Source organism: Pipistrellus hanaki, assembly GCF_964339955.1.
Source record: "Pipistrellus hanaki genome assembly, chromosome: 11".
In the NCBI taxonomy this organism is placed as follows: Eukaryota; Metazoa; Chordata; class Mammalia; order Chiroptera; family Vespertilionidae; genus Pipistrellus; species Pipistrellus hanaki.
This window is the reverse complement of record NC_140513.1, coordinates 45,074,713-45,094,894: the sequence shown is the minus strand read 5'-3', so window position 1 is coordinate 45,094,894 and position 20,182 is coordinate 45,074,713. Positions and strand designations below refer to the sequence as shown.

Sequence of the window (20,182 nt, the reverse complement as noted above, 5' to 3'; positions counted from 1 at the left end):
CATTGTCAGTGAGCAAGTTGTGTGAGCACAGGGCAGAGGTTGACCAGATTCAGTGCTTAGTTTATGATTCTCATGGGAACTGACAATTCATTGCACAGAATAAACAATCAATGAAGGGTGACACTGGGAGGCTTTGGAATTCTGTCTGCCCTTGTCATGTCTCTCGGAGCACAGCAGAGCCAAGCAGGGCACAGGCACCGTGTTGTGGGCGCTTGAGTCCTGGAGTTGAGCTTCTGATGTGATGTCTTTGTAAGGTGCTGAGTGCGTATTCTGACTGAGACCAGGTTAGCATGAGCCCAGGTGTGTTTTCAGTGTGCTGGGATAAAGGAGCAAAGTACTCAGGGAACGTTATTTGGGCATCTAAACAGAAACTTCTCTTTTGGACAATGTTTTGCAATACGGTAACAATGAAATTGCAGCAGATTTTAAGGCACTAGCAGTCAGTTTAAATAAAGGAAGTGGCGCCTATTTACTTTGTGCTCCAAGCATGTTGTAGGGCAAGCATGTCAAACTTGTGGCCCACGAATATTTTTGTGGCCCAGCCAATATAACGGTATATAAGAAACGTTTTAATAAAAATTTCGTAACTTTGCCAAAACCGGTTTGGCTCAATGGATAGAGCTTTGGCTTGGGGACTGAAGGATCCCGGGTTCGATTCCGGTCAAGGGCATATACCTTGGTTGCGGGCACATCCCCGGTAGGGGGTGTGCAAGAGGCAGCTGATTGATGACTCTCTCTCATCGATGTTTCTAACTCTCTATCTCTCTCCCTTCCTCTCTGTACAAAATCAATAAAATATATTTTTTAAAAAAAATTTCGTAACTTCTTTTTTATCATACTCTGTTATACCTAATTATTAATAACAAACTACAACGTTCACTAATGACTGATTACTATAATCGTGTTGCATTCATTTCCCTTAATGCGCCTTATGTGCAGGCCCACCATTTCTCTCCACTTAAACTAGCAGCGAATGTTTTAGCAGCTGACTGCCAAGTCATTAGTCTTGTACTGACTTGTTTGGTGTGTGCAAAATACTTTGCTTTTGGAGTACAAGAAAAATAAGTTTATTTGCATTACACTTATTAATTTGTGCAGTTATTTAGTGTCTGGTAAGTTAATGTTCAAGAAAAAAAATATTAATTTTTTAATAAAACGTTCTATTAGCCCTGGCCAGTTTGGCTCAGTGGATAGAGCATCGGCCTGTGGACTCAAGGGTCCCGGGTTCAAATCTGGACAGGGGCATGTATCTTCGTTACAGGCACATCTCCAGTGTGGGGTGTGCAGGAGGCAGCTGATCGATGTTTTTCTCTTATCGATGTTTCTGGCTCTCTGTCTCTCTCCCTTTCTCTCTGTAAAAAAAAAATCAATAAAATAAAAAAATAAAATGTTCTATTATTTTATGTTATGATTACTCATTTATCCCAGCTCTTTGTACTCAGCATGTCTCTATCGAAATAAACCCATGTTTCTGTGAAAATTGAGGCTTTTGTTTATTGCAGCCCAGATGAACTTGAACCTTGTTTATTTGGCCCGTGTTAGCCTTGGAGTTTGATATGCTTGTTGTAGGGCTTTTCTGTCATTATGAATAGCCGCCGGGTGATTATTCATCCTCCTTCCTTCCTTTCATTTCCATTCCTAAGGTTTGCCTCATTCCGAAATCAGCTCATGGGACCAATCCCGCAAGTGCCCACATGGCAGGCATGAAGATTCAGCCTGTGGAGGTGGATAAATACGGAAATATCGACACAGCTCACCTCAAGGCCATGGTACCCACCTTCCACTTAGCAGATGGGAACGGTTGGGTTGGGAAGAGGTGGTGGGGGTCAGGGGCTGGATGGTTCATGTCAGCATTAGCTTCTGCATTCTAATGAAAAGACTGCAGTTCCTCCTCTGAACGGGTCTGGGGGAAAATGGCGTCAAGTCAGAAAACCTAATCGTGTCTGTAAGAACAATAAAAGGCAACAGTCACAGTTTTGCTCCAGAATTAAGCGGACCACAGTCTGGCCTTCCACGTCTTTCACCAACAGGGAGCAGGTTCTTTAAATTGAAATCCTATTCTCTAATGTATGCATGAGTAAGAAACTGAATGAATTATTCATGGTGGTAGTGAAGGTACTCCATGCAGGACCTGCCTACTCCTGCCCAATCTACTCATACTCTTTCCCCCATTAATAATCACACTGGTAGCCACGGTGCTTCTCAATCTTCGTGTTGGGAATTAAAACATAAATGTAGATTTTGCAAATGCCTGTGGCCATCCCAGCCATTACCTGCTGAATATCAGGCAGCTTTCCACCCTCCTTTCTAACACACCATCCCCCACTCCCAACCTCCCAACCTCCAGGAAGAGGTTGCCTAGCAACCGTATCTGCTTTCCACTGGTGGACTGGAGGCTGCATCTTAAGAGGGAAGGAAATCGGTTGAATAGCAATGTGATTTTTGTCAGGGTTATTAGGCATGGAGTCTGGGAACCTCAAGTAAACTGATTTCAAAAGGGAAGCTGAAAATACACAACAGTGCTCATCTCTCTCACTCACCTCCCCTCTTCCAGCAGTCCCCACAAAGTTTTTACCAACAGCTATCTTGGGCCAATATAGGTTATTGACATTAAAATTTTGTTTTCATTTTCCTACAAGCCTGCACTTGACTTGCTGGTGGGAACTTTTTCACATGATTTCCTTTTAGATACGTTTGCCTTCTGTCAGGAGGAAACCTGAGGGAGATTTCTTTCCTCAGAGCAGGAGCACTTCTTGTGGGAATTCTAATTTCCCTAGAATGGGAGGGAAAGGGAATAATGGTGAGATGAGCAGAGAGAGATTAATTGTGGAAATATACATGTTTGGAAGTAAAAAGATCTGAAATAATTACTGAGATGACTTCAACCAAAGGAAAACCGCTTTAGAGACTTGAGCCCAATCTGTCCAAAAATCTTCTGAGCAGTGTTTTTGGTCTTGACCCTGGAGACCTAGCCTGAAGGGATCTTATTATTTCATTGGAATGACTAATGAAGGGAATCATGGCTGTAGATCAGAAATGAAAAGACCAAGAATTCATCTTTCTTAATCCTTTACAATAAAAAAGCAAGGATTTGTTTGCCCAAGAAAGAAGGGTTTCTTCCTTTGTCTCCTTCTGCCCCTTTCTATCTCACAGGTGGATAAACACAAGGAGAACCTGGCAGCCATCATGATCACATACCCATCCACCAATGGCGTGTTTGAAGAGAACATCGGCGACGTGTGTGACCTGATTCACCAACACGGAGGCCAGGTCTACCTGGACGGGGCAAATATGAACGCTCAGGTGGGCAACACGAGATGGGATCCCTGAGAAAGTTGTTAAGTGAAAAAAAAATTCCTTTTCTCTGACCTTTGAGGGTTGTCTTACACATGACACTGTTCAGAACTGAGGATGACAGTTTCAAACAAAGCCCCCGGATTTCACTGAGATTACAGATCCTAAATGGGTGATGGGAGACGCTGGGGAGGAGGAAACACGGTTGAAAGGAAGGGGAAATGAGTTGAGAGCCTTTAGCTTGTCAGGGGTGTGATCCCTCTAGGGCAGGGGTCCTCAAACTTTTTAAAGTGGGGGCCAGATCACGGTCCCTCAGAGAGCTGGAGGGCCGGACTATATGAACTACTAATTTCTACTGTAACACCTTGGCTGCGCTCACTGCCCAAAAAACCTGGCGGGCAGGATCAGGCTCCCCTGGGGGCTGCATGTGGCCCACGGGCCGTAGTTTGAAGACCCCTGCTCTAGGGGTTCGAGAGACAAGCTCACCTGACTGCCTTCCTGAGGGAATTCAGACCCCAGTTCTGGCCACCCGTGAATGTTGATCTGCCATGTCCTTGGACAAGCCATTAAATGGGCTTGGGCTTCAGCTTCCAGCTTCGTTAGTGGGAAACAGCTGAATCGTTCTTCCCCTGAGGGCAGATCCTGGCCAGAAAGGGGGGGGGGGGGGAGTAGAGAAAAGGAGAAGGCTTGTGTGGTGTGCAAGGAGTGTCATCTCTCTCAGAGACTTCTTAACTTAATTCTCATTGCTTATTGGTTTTACTATTTCAGACCCTTTCTGCTTTCCTTTGCTTCTGTCTGATTCCCTTTGTAAGTGTCATCCAGGGATGGTCTGTTGCTTCACTGGCAGAAACGCACTCTTTATCTCTGCCCACATTCCAACCTAGCCCTGATGCCAAAGGGGCAGGGACGGCGGCGTTGAATGTTGTCGTTGGCATCGGGATGGTCTCAGGAAAACTGTCCGCCTTCCTTCCTCTCCCTGGGCTCAGCGTCCTCTTGGGCAGCCCTCCAGCTCCTCCCATCAGGGCGCCCAAAGGAACCCCTCGGGAAAGTGCTGGGGGGAGGGGGACGGGAGAGAGTAAACTGCTGGGGTGAGAGGTGCCCATGTCAGTTGCAAGGAGTACAGCCGTTCTTGTGTGGGGGGCACTTTCTCTCTCTGCTCAGCGGGCGGATAATTAGGAATTGACTGTACATTCCACTCTGCATTTTAGAATCTAAATTAGGCTAAATGGTCAGCTGCCGTTTCCACAGAAACCACAAGGCATGCTGCCTATGGAATGCCAGGCTTCCCTGCAGGCCTCAGCCAGGCCGGAGGGTGTGCCTGGGAGCAGCTCTGCCTGCCTTTCCTCCGCGGGGAGGGCCCGCCCCTCCAGAGCACCCTTTCCAGTTCTTGACTCTGACTGTTGGTTCTTTCCCATTGTGGAAGGTGGGGATCTGTCGTCCTGGAGACTTTGGGTCTGATGTCTCGCACCTGAACCTTCACAAGACCTTCTGCGTTCCCCACGGAGGGGGTGGCCCTGGCATGGGGCCCATCGGAGTGTGAGTTCTGGGCTGCTGGGTTCAGCATGGCCTTGGACACTGGGAATGAAAGAACAGCCCCAAACCTGCTATTATGCCCACTGAGGTCTTCAGGTGCCGAAGTTACCTGCCTATGTAATGTGTCTATAGGGGCTGGGATAGGAGCAGTGAAATAGATGCTTCTAGGGTATGTCCAGAGAAGACCATAATTAGATTTTATTAACCACTTGTTAACCAGTGGAGGAGGAAGGCCGGGACGCTTCCTGAATGTCTGCCTTAGAGCTGTCAGGTTCCTCTATCGGGAGCAGAGCTTCCTGAGAGGGCCCAGCGCGTACCGGCTGGTTGTTGTAGTGGATCTTTTTACATCTTCTGAATTTGCACTTAAAAACGACAGGAAGAAGCATCTTGCCCCTTTCCTGCCCAGTCATCCTGTCATTTCGCTAACGTCTGATGAGGATGCCCGGCCCGTGGGTACCGTCAGCGCTGCCCCATGGGGCTCCAGTTCCATCTTGCCCATTTCATGGGCTTACATTAAGGTGAGGCCTGTGAATGTGTATTAGCTGGGCCGGGGTGTGTGATGTGCGGGTGGGGAACTAAGATCTCAGACTTCCTCCTTAGCTTGAAAATGAAAAAACCAAAACAAAAAACCCCCACCACAATCTGAGATGTGATTAGTGAAGACTGCGGATGTCTTTGGGTGGAAGAAACCGTCCTACAGAGACCAGCTAAAAATGCGTTTCATCTCGTCTTCATTATGCTATTTCCGTTGGGTCCTCACGGCGGGTTTTAACGTCAGAGAAATTAACACACCAGCTCTGTTTTTCCAGACAGAGCTTAAGTTCTGTGAGTCATGTGGCTATCCTGGCCACGTCATCTGGTTTCCTGGAGGATTTGTGTGACCTCTTGCAAGGGAAAAACAGTGTGCTTACTAAAGTCTTACCCGTGGTTGGATTTATCCTGGGATAAATTCTAGGAATACATCTTACTTCACTTGATAGTTCTCGGAAGCCTGGAAGGTCAGATGAAAAGTGGCAGGCATTTGCTGAGGTGGTGGTTTCCCGAAGCTCTTTGCCCTTTATGGCCTGTGGAACTGCCCTCTCGGGGGTAATTAGACTTTGTCAGAAAACAGGCTTCCTTCCTTTGTGTTCCTCCAAAAAAAAAAAAAAAAACAAAACAAACAAACAAAAAAACCAAAACACACACACACAAAACACCACCAGCGCCAGAGTTTACGGAGCTCTTGTTCAAACTGGCCTGCCCGCCTCCTAGGCAGACAGGACTGGGTATGGGATAGGAGCTTTCCTTCAGCTGCTTCATTAGAGCAGCCTCCCCGCATTGGCTCCCCTCTGTAAAGGAAGAGTGGCTTCTGGCGAAACAAAACCTCACGCTCAGCTATGCAGATCATGCCGGTGGCTCACTGGGGCTGGCTGTTCTTGCGCAGTGTGGCGTTTATGATTCTTAGGGAAAACTCTCTGGGAAGCTCGGAACAATTCTGTACCTCAGAAACAAAAAACCTTCTTTGTAAAATGACCCTCGAGCTATTTTGCAACTGGGATACAACAAAAACCATCATACTAAAGGCCTGCTTCTTTTGCAAACAGAATCTAATAATTCCCAGCTCCCTTTGGGTCCCATAGTCTTGTAAACCTCGGTTATTGGCGATGGACCATGATTTGGGTTGGGGATGATTTCCCACAGATAGAAAATAAATGCCCTAGGATGGCTTGGCCGTGTGCCGGGAAAACCAGGCAGAGCCTCCGGGTAAGAGTGAAAAGTAAAATAGGGTTTGAGCGATCCCTTGACTTGGGGCCCTGTCTTATTTCACCTGGACTCTAGAACTACCTCTTCCCTCCCTGTTTCAGTGCATCTTGGACATTCTTCCTAAAGGCCCCAAGTTCACGCCTTGCTTCCCTTTGCAGTCACCGCTGGGTCTCACTAGCCTACATAGAATTCTCAGGGGATTCTTCAAAAAATGCACATGCCTAGGTCCCGAAGAGAATCAAATGCAGCGGATGTAGGGGAGGCCTTGGGCCATCGAGTTGCTCAGTAGCTCTGAAATACAAGTCAAAAAGCTAGTTGCTGAGCCAAGTCCAAGTCCTCCCTAGCAAAAGTTTGAGGCTTGCAGAGGAAGGCACCAGGCTCTCCAGTAACTCCCAGACTGCAGCTGTGTGCTTTCCCTTCTACACCTCTGTTTTTGCCATTCTTCTCACCTGGAGTGTCTTTCCCATTTCTGGTCTATCCCAATTCTACCCATTAAAAAAAAAAACACATTATATATATATATATATATATATATATATATATATATATATACACACACACACACACAATATATATATATAATTGATTTTTTTACAGAGAGGAAGAGAGAGGGATAGAGAGTTAGAAACATCGATGAGAGAGAATCATCGATCAGCTGCCTCTTGCACACCCCCCACTGGGGATGTGCCCACTACCAAGGTACATGCCCTTGACCGGAATCTAACCTGGGACCTTTCAGTCCGCAGGCTGATGCTCTATCCACTGAGCCAAACCAGTTTCAGCTCTACCCATTTTTAAATTTCCACTCACGTTCTAACTCTTCCCAGGAACCTTTCTGTGACCAGCCTGGCAAAATGTGTCTTCTCCTGACTTTGGACTTTGGTGCCTCTGTTGTTTTATTTGATGCTTTCTCTGTGCTTTACATTAGTTCTTTATTTAATACCTACCAAGCCTCCATCCTATGTGATGTATTCTGGGAAGAAGGTACGCAATAAAAACTGTGCAGTCTTGACTTTACGCTCTTTGCTGGTGATGACCTTCACCCCATATAATCACAGAGGCTTATGAGCCACCAGAAAAAGGGATAATTAAACCCAGCAGTTGTTACACATAAATGGCCTTGACTGTGGACAGTTGGAAGATAAACCACACAAAATAGATTCAGTGGGGATTTTGGCCAAAATCCCAGGAGATTCTAGGCAGTCATCAAGACATCTCAAATTCGCAGTAAACAAACAAAAACTACCCTAAATGAGTATAACCTAAAATAATTCTTTTTCCTTTTTAGATAACACAGAATTCAGCAGTCAATTTTAACCTGCTGTAGGCTTTGTTACTATAATAAGCAATGTAAAATTACCATTCAAAGGAGAAAACCAAAAACTGTTTCAGGATTAGAGAGGACTGAATGATATCCTTGTTAGGGTTTCCACCTCACGTGCAATTTACAGTGATGGTGGGCTGACTTTCTTTGTGGGGAGATTTTTTTGGAGGTGCCCTTGGTTTGTGCCCCTTGGGTTTACCTGCTCCACAGTTGATGGCTCTTTTTCCCTCTGTTACAGATGATGGGAGGCAAGGGCCTTAAACAAGCCACAGAAGTTGCTATCTTGAATGCCAACTACATGGCCAAGAGATTAGAAAAACACTACAGAGTCCTTTTCCGGGGTGCAAGAGGCAAGTATTAAATTTAGTCACTTTGGGTTTTTCTTGGTTAAATCAAGTTTGTCCTAGTAGATCTGGTTTTCTGCAGATGTTGGAAAACTTGTATTTCTGAATGTATACCAGAGAAAAGTATAGTTATTGGAAACTAGAGGCCTGGTGCACGAAATTTGTGCACACGAGTGTGTGTCCCTCAGCCCAGTCTGCACCCTCTCCAATCTGGGACCCCCCAATCGGGCCTAAACAGGCAGTTGGACATCCCTCTTACAATCCAGGACTGCTGGCTCCCAATTGCTCACCTACCTATCTTCCTGATTGCCCCTAACCACTTCTGCCTGCCAATCGGATTACCCCCTAACCACTCCCATGCCAGCCTGATTGATGTCTAACTGCTCCCCTGCCAGCCTGTTTGCCCCTAATTGCCCTCCCCTATAGGCCTGGTCATCCCCAAGTGCCCTCCCCTGCAGGCCTGGACCCCCCCCAACTGCCCTTCCCTGCAGGCCCGGTCGCCCCCAACTTACTGATGAGGATGAAGCTGGAGAGGTAGCATGGGGCCTTGAAAGTCTTGGGAGGCCCAGAACTTGACCTCTGAGCCAGAAAGGTTTTTGAGGAGAGGAATGACAAGATTAAGAGAATGTTGAAATCATTAAGACAGTGGCGTGGGATAAACATGCTATTAAAAGTGGAATCAGTGAGTCTTAGTTACTGATAAGTTGAGTGTGAAGATATATTTAGGTATGCCTCTTAGGGTTGTAATAGAGGCAATAATATATGGAAATGATGGGAGGGGATGGAGTCAGGTAGATATGCTGAGGACACAACCTCTGAGAACAGACTCTTGGAAGTGGGGAGACCTAAGAAAGAGTTTCAAAAAACTAGAGCAAAACCCCTCAAGCAGATGGCTACATTAAGAGGGGCCCTGGCCAGTGTGGCTCAATAGATAGAGTGTCAGCCTGAAGACTAAAGGGATCCTTGGTTTGATTCCAGTCAAGGGCACGTACCTAGGTTGCAGAATCCTCCCTGGCCCGAGCAACCAATTAATGTGTTTCTCTCACATCAATATTTCTCTCTTGTCTTTCCCTCTCTCTTCTTCCATCTCTCTAAATATCAACGGGAGCCGAAACCGGTTTAGCTCCATGGATAGAGCATTGGTCTGTGGACTAAAAGGTCCCAGGTTCGATTCCAGTCAAGGGCATGTACATTGGTTGTGGGCACATCCCCAGTGGGGGTGTGTGCAAGAGGCAGCTGGTTGATGTTTTTCTCTTATTGATGTTTCTACCTCTCTATTGCTCTCCCTTCCTCTCTGTAAAAAATCAATAAAATATGTTTTTTTAAAATAATAAATATCCACGGGAAAATATCCTCAAGTGAGGATTTAAAAATAGATATATATATAAAACTAACAGAAACAAGTAAATATTCATTGAAGAAAAAAAGAAAAAAGAAAAAGAGGAGTGCAGAAGCCCCCTCCCCATGAGCAGGAACTCCATCCCTGAGGTGGCTTTGAGCACCCCCTACTCCCCTTCTTCACAGCCTCTCTCCCCGGAAACCCTCTGCTTGTCCTTCCTGCTGCTACTCCGGCTTCGCCTCCTCCCTGGAGCCTCCCTTTCTGGATGAAGAGAACTACGTCCTCCTCTTGGCTCCCTCAGCACTGAGGATTTCTCCCACTTAGTTTATCCTCTGGCTCTGCCATCGGCCCCAAACTCCTGCAGGTTCTGGAGCTCCCATACCTGGTGTCAGGCCTAGCGCAGCACACGCCATCGACAAACAAAGGCAGAGCACAGCGCGCAGAGTGCTGGTTGTATCTGATAGGTGTCCTCAAAGGCACCTTGGCCTTTAACCGTTAAGGAAGCCTTCAGTCACCTTAGAAAGCAGAGCAAGATGGTGAGGCAGATGCCAGACGGGAATGGGCCGAGAAGCGCGATGAGGTTGGGGAGGAGCTGTGGGAAGCTCTCGTGGTTTGGGGGAGTTTGGAGGTGAAGGGGCGGTAGGAGCTGCTGCCTAGGATGTAGTTTTGTTTTGTTTCCGTGGGAAAAGCAGGGAAGAGGGGAGGATGAAGCTTCAATGGAGAGGATAATAGACGGGGAAACAAAGTCACCCTGGAGGGGATGGAGGGGATGGTGTCAGGTAGACACAGTGTGTGAGCTCAGGATCGGAGAAGGAACAGAGGGGGCTTGGAGCAGAGACCAGTCAGTCAGCAGCAGCCCAAGCTTTGGGCCACAGGAAGGAGGTCACTCTTCGGCATTGGGTTTCTCTGTGCAGGAGAGTGTACATCTGCATCTGTGGTTTTTCATTTAAAGGTTGGTCTTGCCTTTAAATATGTTCCCAAGGGGTGGTTCTAGAGTTTGGAAAGAACTAAATAACCAGAAGCTCCGGTAGAAATGCTCCCCAGAGAGTAGGAATGAAAGTTGTGGGTCTCTAAGCAACACAATGAAAGGCTTCTGACGTGGGTATTAAAGAAGCTACTGGAGCTACCAATTAATTCAGATACAGACAGTTCTTGTGCTGGAATGCATCCTGCTTATATACTGGCCTTCAGGAATAGCTTTAGTATTTGTTTTTTTTCTGGTTATATAATAATATATAGGTGCTCAATATGAAACATTTGGAAAATAAAAAAGTATGAGGAAGAAAATATAAATGATCCATGGTTCAGTCTAGCAGACACAACTGCTATTAATATGTTGCTGTATTCCTTCTCATCTTAGTTTTAGACAGTTGAGATCATATTATAAGCACAGTTTGTGTCCTGTTTTTGTTTGTTTGTTTCTTGTTGTTATTTTTTTAAATCCTCATCTGAGGATATTTTCCCATTGATTTTTAGAGAGAGTGGAAGATAGAGAAAGAGAGAAATATTGATGTGAGAGAAACACATCAATTGGTTGCCTCCTGCATGAGCCCCTATTAGGGCCTGGACTGGGGAGGCGCCTGCAACCGACGTACGTGTCTTTGACCAGAATTAAACCCAGGACCTTTCGGTCTGCAGGCTGACACTCTATCCACTGAGCCAAACCAGCTAGGACTTGTGTCCTGTTTTCTTTTTAACTTTATTTTATCTTATGACTAGATGCCCAGTACACAAAATTTGTGCACTCAGGGGAGTCCCTCAGCCTGGCCTGCACCCTCTCGCAGTTGGGAAGCCCTTGGGGGATGTCCGGCTGATGGCTTAGGCCCGTTCCTAAACCTGCGGTCAGACATTCTTAGCGCTACCGCAGAGGTGGGAGAGGCTCCCGCCACCACCCCTGCGCTTGCCAGCTGTGAGCCAGGTTTCTGGCTGAGCGATGCTACCCCTATGGGAGCGCACTGACCACTAGGGGGCAGCGCCTATGTTGAGTATCTGTGTGTGTTATAGATACCGGTCATTCTGCCATTTGGTTGATTTGCATATTAGCCTTTTATTATATAGGATTATTTCCCCATGCCATTAGATGTTGTTTGAAAGTGCATCAATTCTATTGTATGGGTATACCACAATTTCAGCAATTGTATAGGTTTTCCCTTGAGTTGTTTGCATTTCTTAGATTAAAAAAATAAATAAATAAAAATCTCTGATTATTTTCTTAGGTTAGAGTTGCAGAAGAGAAATTATTATCTCAGAGGCTATGAAATTCACTGAAGCTCTTGATACTGAGGCCTCGTTGTCCTCCCAGAGACTTCCTACTGAGCTTTTTCACAGTTAACAGATGAGAATGACCATGGCACCAGGGCCTAGTGAGCACAAAAAAGTAATGCAAACCTAAACCAAAATAGCTTTGCCAACATGATGAGTACAACGCCATATGTTTGCTATAATTTATCAATATTTGTTTTCTGTTTTCAAATTTTTAAAATATATATATATTTTGTTGATTTTTTTACAGAGAGGAAGGGAGAGAGATAGAGAGCTAGAAACATCGATGAGAGAGAAACATCAACCAGCTGCCTCTTGCACACCCCCTATGGGGGATGTGCCCGCAACCAAGGTACATGCCTCTGACTGGAATCGAACCTGGGACCTTGGCAGTCCGCAGACCGATGCTCTACCACTGAGCCAAACCGGTTTCGGCTGTTTTCAAATTTTTTTATATTGACATTTCCCTTTATGATTAATTTTATTTGACAACTTTATTGAGATAGAATTCACATACCACACAGCTCGCCCACTTAGATGTACAGCTCGGTGATGGGTAGTCAGTGCGCAGGGTACTGTGATGCCCCGCTTAGTTGTTTAAAGCAGGAATGCTTGTTGCCTGGACTGCGGGGGATGGGCGGCGCTCCAGGAGAGAGGAGAGCGAGCAAGCATTTCTCAGGTGCCCACCGTGTGCTTAGCAGTTCAGTGACTTCCTTGGCCCCAGCCCTAGGGGGTTTGCAGCATAAAAAGACAGATACATTTTCCATTTGTTCTGACATTTTACCCCAGAATTAAATAATGAATCCTATTTATCATACCAAGCAGAAAAGAACTGGTGAATACAGACTTTATTACCCAATCCCAAAGTTCATGAAACCAAAAATTGTCTCATGCTTGGTCTGGTAAACACATTCATCATACAATTTGTGCCTTTGTGTTTTAAGGCCTAGAAAAGGATTATCAGTTTACCTCCCAAGGGTCCAAATTAGAAATGTTTTCAAACATATTGTATTTCAAAATGTCGAATGGCAATATTCGAAGACCATTATTCATTTTATTTCTATTAACTAGCTCTAAAAAGGCTTCGGAATTACCTCTGACTATGGAGCAACAATTTTAATGAACTCCAGGCTTCCTTTTATGAACCATTTCTTTGAGAGATTTGAAAATACCAGCTAAACGGTTGAGGGTTATAGTTTTTTGCAAAGCAAAGAACTGGCAGGCAAGAATTGGGATGGAGGGCAGCAGTAGTATATCTTTTTAACGGAGAAATTTAAAAAATTCACAAGTGTCTACTCTCTGGGAGGCTAAGTTTCACTTTTTAATCTAAATGGTGTTTCTTTCACATTGTTTTAATTATGTTTTAAAGTCTTAAATGTCTGTCCTGTTCTGTCCTTGGACAAACCTAACGCTGCTCGGAAATTCTTGCCCCTGAATAGGTTTCCCTGTGGTGGTATGGACCGACATGGGCCTCGGGAGCTGGGCCCTCATATCCCTGGCTGGGGAGTCACACCCCCTGAGGCCCAGGGATGAGAGAGAATCATGGATCAGCTGCCTCCTGCCCTGCCCCCGCTGGGGATCAAAGCCCGCAACCCGGGCGTGTGCTCTGACCGAGAATCAAACCTTGACCTCCTGGTTCAGAGGCCAACCACTGAGCAACACTGGCCAAGCTCAAGATGGGTTTTGAAAAGTCCTTTTTTTCTGCAGCACGTTCTATAGCCTTGGAAGATAATTAACTTCCAAGGGTTGGGAAGGGGCATGTGCCAAGCCCGGAGCCAAACCATTTTTATTTTGCTTTTCCATCATCCCACCTCCTCCTTTCCTCGTTCCTTTGACGTGCTGTCTGTCAGACTTTCAGTTATAGTCATGGTCAGGCCTGGCGGAAACACCTACTCGGTGAAAATGAAAACTTGTGCTGATCAGTTTATACAATTTCTATTTCAGAGTGCCCTGACTCACCCTATACCCTAGGAGGTTTGTATATCTTTCCTCCGTAAAAACTGCAAACAAAGATGAACATGTTGGGATCTGGCCTCCAAAAGCCACCAAGTTTAAATTCCACCCTCCGCGGGGCTCAGTAGAGTGAGAGCGAGAGAAAGATGCTGAGATTCCACTACAGTTTCCATCCGAACGCCTAACATCTGAACCTCATTTTGAAAATGGAGCTCTTCCCAAACCACGAGGCTGTGGTGGGGGCCTCGGCAGATGAAGCTTTAGTGTTAGCGGTGCTGGGCTGGGCGGGGCGGGGCTGGGCTTGATGGGGCCTTCCCAGCCATTACCAAACCTCTGGAAGATTCTGCTCCCTGCCCACCAGCAAGAGCAACTCCTGTCCACCCTCATGTGTCCCTCTCCTCCGCCTCCTCCACTGCCGCAGAGTGTCCTTCAGCACAGTGGTCACCAACTGGGGTGAGGTCCGAAAGGTTGGCGACCGCTGCTTCAGAGCGTTCGTCTCCTTCCTAAGTCATTGTCACAGTGCTGGGTTGGCTGCCAGAGGCTCAGAGAAGAAAGGTCAAGAGTGGGGCTCCCCAAATGGAGGAGCTTAATAGGGCATTTAGGATTCTTGGAATTAACAGTGGAGGAGGACTTTCATCTCATGATTTCCCCCCTGATCATTTCAACCGGCACTTCCTGCCCCTCCCCCCACCTACGAATCTAACTTCCTGCGTTGGAATCATGCTCCTCACAAATGTAATTGCCGTCGTCGTTAGAAAGCATGTGTTGCTGAAACCGGTTTGGCTCGGTGGGGAGAGCATCGGCCTGCGGACTGAAGGGCCCTGGGTTCGATTCCGGTCAAGGGCATGTACCTTCGTTGCGGGCACATCCCCAGTGGGTGGTGTGCAGAAGGCAGCTGGTCGATGTTTCTCTCTCATCAGTGTTTCTGATTTTCTATCCCTCTCCCTTCCTCTCTGTAAAAAATCAATAAAATATATTTTAAAAGAAAGAAAGAAAGCATATGTTAAAAGAAGTATGCAGTAACAGTATATTCAAAGCCTCAGGATCTCATACTTTTATTTCACACAAAACCAATTTGCTCATATGTGTTCACTACATAAAAAGCAGAGCCGTTCACAGACTGTATTCAGGGGCTGCTAATGCCTGGAGCTATTCTCTAAGCTGAGGACTTGTCTGCTCCAAGGACCTCTAAGTAATTCCTTGTTTGCTGAAAATCAGCAACACAGGTTAAGAAAGAGAACATTATTATCTCGTGTGCAGATGCTTTCCTTGAAAGAAATCCGTCTGTTGCCAAAACCGGTTTGGCTCAGTGGATAGAACATCAGCTTGCGGACTGAAAGGTCCCAGGTTCAATTCCAGTCAAGGGCATGTACCTTGCATGTACCTTGGTTGCGGGCACATCCCCAGTAGGGGGTGTGCAAGAGGCAGCTGATCTATGTTTCTCTGTCATCGATTTTTCTAATTCTTTATCTCTCTCTCTTCCTCTCTGTAAAAAATCAATAAAATGTTTAAAAAAGAAAGAAAAAAAGAAAGAAATCCGTCCATTGTGTGGGCATGGGATTTGGGGAACTCCCAGGAATGTTGTTCTTTATATGAAAATGCTGACTGTGGTGGTTTTTGATGATGGATGGGTGGTCAGCAGCTCCTGCTAGGGCACAGAGAGGCAATCTGTCTACACCAAAGTGGCAGACCCCTCAGAGATTTTGGTCTTATCAACTCTTTGCCACTTGCAGTGTGTTCTTTGACAACTCTTATTTCTAATTCTCAGTCTGAAACTGAAACTTCAAAAGCTCCTTTGAAGAACCACATAAAATTCTGTCTTATGGAGATACACACACACACATATAATGTATATGTATATTTGCACACAGACAGAAGGATCTGTTATTGGACTCTGGGGGGAAAGTTGCTGAAAAGCGTGTCAGTGGATCTTTGGTTTAGAAATATTTCGTATATAGGATCAGGCCTGTGATGACTGTTGCAACTAGATGTTAGGTTAGAAGTAATCTCTGTTCAATGTTTCAGCGGAGCCTTAGCACCAAAGTCCCACCTCCCGTTAGCTCCTTGGCACTAGGATCGGATACACTGGCCTGGCACGTTAAACATTTTTATTTGCAGTAAGAACAGAGGAAGTCTTTGTTTCCACCTATAAACTTACACTTTGTCCATGCACTTCAATATGCATTAAAGGGATGCTTTATTTGCCCATTTGCTTGTGTAAAACAACAAACGGATGCTAATCTCAAGATGAAACCATTTTCCCTAACAGGTTATGTGGCTCATGAATTTATTTTGGATACAAGACCCTTCAAAAAGTCTGCAAATATTGAGGCTGTGGATGTGGCCAAGAGGCTTCAGGACTATGGTGAGTGGCCTCCTGGGAGCGACCCTTGGTAGGGGGTGGGGGGTGGAGGGGGACTGGGGCTTTTGACATTCACGCAGTTGCTGGAACTGGCTGTGGACCACTTCCTAGAGGCAGAAACGAATGTGCAGTCACCACAGGAAACTGATCCATAGGCGAAGTGGGGAGCCCAGGGTTCTAGGCAACCTTTAAAGTGACAGAGAAAAAAACTCTCCCTTATGACTGCATTTGTACTGCCCTTTGAAAGGCAAGTCATGCATCTTGACTCCATGCATCCAAGAAGCCAGTATAGTTAGCAAAATTAAAAATCCCAAAGAGAAAATGATTGTTGTTCTCTATCAATTCTGGCAAATTCTTTTTTTTATATATATATATATTTTTTTATTGATTTTTTACAGAGAGGAAGAGAGAGGGATAGAGAGTTAGAAACATCGATGAGAGAGAATCATCAATCAGCTGCTGCTTGCACACCCCCCACTGAGGATGTGCCCGCAACCAAAGTACATGCCCTTGACCGGAATCGAACCCGGGACCCTTCAGTCCGCAGGCCGACACTCTATCCACTGAGGCAAACCCGTTTCGACCAATTCTGGCAAATTCTTATTTCTTTCCCACACCTGGTGAACAGAGAAGCCCATAAAGAGGCAATGGGGGAAGAAGCAGAGCAAGTTATCGGTAGAAGTGTTAGAGAGGAGAGGCATTTTATATTCATATTTACAACCATTTCAGGCATGACACAGCTGTTTCCACTGCTTCTAGAGATGAGGAATAGGCGTATGCTCTCACAGCGCTGACACAATTTTCCTTTGAAGGATTTTAAGAGACGCAGGCCCTTTGTATATTAGTGGGTGTTTGCTCAACACAGCCCTTATTAAAATACATATTCTTAGTGACATTATCAGTCATATCAAAGATCCTTCAGTTCTCAGAAAGGCTAAGTTGGAGAGAACTTTGCCTTTCAATGAATGTGAAGTCCCATCTGAATTTTAATGATGATTTTTGAATGACTTCTTTTAATAAGTAAAATGAAAACTTTAATAATTTAGTAGGCTTACTACTGCATCTTAATGAGTCTCGTGTGTATGTTTGAGTGTGTGTTTGTGTGTGAGACTCATTCTCTCTCAAATGAATGATCTTATTATGCAAAGTTATACTGATAATAAATGGGAAAGCCAGAGAGTGGTTTCATTAATGAAATTAGCAACTGCCTCATCAAAATCTCCTCTTGACTCTTCCAATAACCTGACTCAGACTCCTGGCATCTCACGTCTGACTTGCAGCAGCATTTGGAGGGAGAGAGAGAAGGGGCCAGGAGGGAGGTGGTAATTGAAGTTACCATCTAGTACACATGTGTCAAACACAAGGCCCGCGGGCCAAATCCAGCCCGCCAGGCCTTGCAATGTGGCCCGCACCGCGCTGTCATCACTGCACTCTGCTGTCAGTTTATAACATTGTCAGTTTATGACTGTTCAGTAAACCATTCGGCCCGCGATTTAGGCTGGATTTTAGATTCTGGCCCCTTCTCTGATTGAGTTCGGCACCCCTAATCTAGTACTTCCAAACTTTCAAGTCCCTAATACGATTTTTTTTTAGAGAAAATGGAAGGGGGAAAAAGAGATAGAGGAAGATGTAAACAGATGGAAGAACATACCATGTTCATGGATTGGTAGAATCAACATCATCAAAATGTCCATACTTCCTAAAGCAATCTATAGGTTTAATGCACTCCCAATTAAAATACCAACGGCATATTTCACTGACCTAGAAAAAACTCTTCAAAAGTTCATTTGGAACAACAAAAGACCCCGAATAGCCACAGCAATCCTGAGAAAGAAGAGTAAAGTAGGAGGAATCTCAATACTAGATTTCAAACTGTATTACAAAGCCACTGTTCTCAAAACAGCCTGGTACTGGCACAAGAACAGACATATAGATCAATGGATAGAATTGAGAATCCAGATATCAACCCAAATCACTATGCTCAGTTAATATTTGACAAAGAAGGCACGAACATACAATTGAGTCAAGACAGTCTCTTCAATAAATGGTATTGGGAAAATTGGACAGATACATGCAAAAGAATGAAACTGGATCACCAACTTACACCATACACAAAAATAAACTCAAAATGGATACAGGATTTAAACATAAGACGGGAAACCATAAAAATACTAGAGGCATCCACAGGCAGCAAAATCTCAGACATATGCCAAAAGAACTTCTTCACCAATACTTCCCCTAGGGCAATGGAAGCTAAAGAGAAAATAAACAAATGGGACCACATCAAAATAAAAAGCTTTTTTACAGCAAAGGAAACCATCAACAAAATAACAAGAAAGCCCTCTGTATGGGAGAACATATTTGCAAATGTTACCACTGATAAAGATTTAATCTCCAACATCTACAGACAGCTTACACAACTTAATAAAAGGAAGATAAATGACCCAATTAAAAAATGGACAATGGATCTAAATAGAATATTCTCAAAAGAAGATAGAAGGAAGGCCAAGAGGCACATGAAAACATGCTCAAAGTCACTAATTATCCGAGAAATGCAAATCAAAACAACAATGCGGTACCATCTCACACCTGTCAGAATGGCCAACATCAACAAATCAACAAATGACAAGGGTTGGTGAGGTTGTGGAGAAAAAGGAACCCTCATGCACTGCTGGTGGGAATGTAGTCTGGTGCAACCACTGTGGAGAACAGTGTGGAGCTTCCTCAAAAAACTGAAAATGGAACTCCCATTTGACCCAGTAATCCCACTCCTAGGAATATATCCCAAGAAGCTAGAAACATCAATCAGAAAGAATATATGCACCCCTATGTTCATAGCAGCACAATTTACAATAGCTAGGATTTGGAAACAGCCTAGGTGCCCATCAGCAGATGATTGGATCCAAAAACTATGGTACATTTACACAATGGATTATTATGCAGCCATAAAAAAGAAAAATTTCTCATCGTTTGCAGCAACCTGGATGGAATTGGAGAACATCATGCTGAGTGAAACAAGCCAGTCAATGAAAGAGAGACACCACATGACCTCACTTATTTATGGATGATAAAGAACATTATAAACTGAAGAACCAAAAGAATAGATATAGACAGTAAAGCAACAAGCAGACTGTCAAATTACAGCGGGGAGGTTGGGGAGATCTCGGGGAAATAAGAGATCAACCGAAGGACTTGTATACATGCATATAAGTACAACCAATGGACACAAAACTCTGGGGAGGGAGGGTATGTATGGGAGGGGGGGCATTGGTATATGTACAAAAATAATAATTTAATAAAAATATATATAAAAAAGAAAGAAAAAAGAAAATGGAAGGGAAGGGGAGAGACAGAGAGAGAGAAACATCTATGTGAGAGTGTCTCTTCCAAATTGGGAAGGTTAAAATTAGCATCACATGTTCCCCGGTTCCCTTGCAGGATTTCATGCCCCTACCATGTCCTGGCCAGTGGCAGGGACTCTCATGATCGAGCCCACTGAGTCGGAAGATAAGGCAGAGCTGGATAGGTTCTGTGATGCCATGATAAACATTCGGCAGGAAATCGCCGACATTGAGGAGGGCCGCATCGATCCCCAGGTCAACCCACTGAAGGTCTGTAATCACTGACTTTATTCAGAATGTCCCATAGAGGATAAAATGGTTGGGCCAGTGTGTCAGGAAGCCCTGAACTCCCTCATCAGAAGATGATGTTCTTGCCTAGAATCAAGGCCATTCTTCTGAGATGATGCATTCATTACTTGGAAGTTTAAGTCTTGCACATGGCAGTTACTCAAGTGCAATGTAGATATTTTCTGTGTCTTAACGTTGTTTATGTCATTGTTTTGGGAGTTGTGGCACCTTCACACCACATGGCTCCATTTAGAAGAGGAAGTCTTATTCTGTATCTCTGTTTGGTGCACTCCAGTGAGATTATTTACCTCATAAACTCAGGGTAAAGATAAGTTCTTACATTAAAGACAAGCAATTACCTCTGAGAACACCTGGGTTGTTCGTTGGCCTGAATGTTTT

At 44.9% G+C, this 20,182-nt stretch overlaps 1 protein-coding gene across 2 annotated transcripts in view; it reads left to right on the top strand.

The window, feature by feature from the left end:
- GLDC (glycine decarboxylase) overlaps positions 1-20,182 on the top strand; it is a 76,316-nt gene that overhangs the window by 52,733 nt on the left and 3,401 nt on the right. Inside the window, exons 17-23 of one of the 2 annotated variants that reach the window (XM_084899586.1) lie at positions 1,644-1,769; positions 3,154-3,303; positions 4,718-4,830; positions 5,204-5,345; positions 8,133-8,244; positions 16,062-16,157; positions 19,593-19,765. In XM_084899586.1, the coding sequence (XP_084755712.1) occupies positions 1,644-1,769; positions 3,154-3,303; positions 4,718-4,830; positions 5,204-5,345; positions 8,133-8,244; positions 16,062-16,157; positions 19,593-19,765 (912 nt within the window). The remainder of the gene's footprint in view (positions 1-1,643; positions 1,770-3,153; positions 3,304-4,717; positions 4,831-5,203; positions 5,346-8,132; positions 8,245-16,061; positions 16,158-19,592; positions 19,766-20,182) is intronic. The other variant, XR_014796390.1, reaches the window with a different exon arrangement.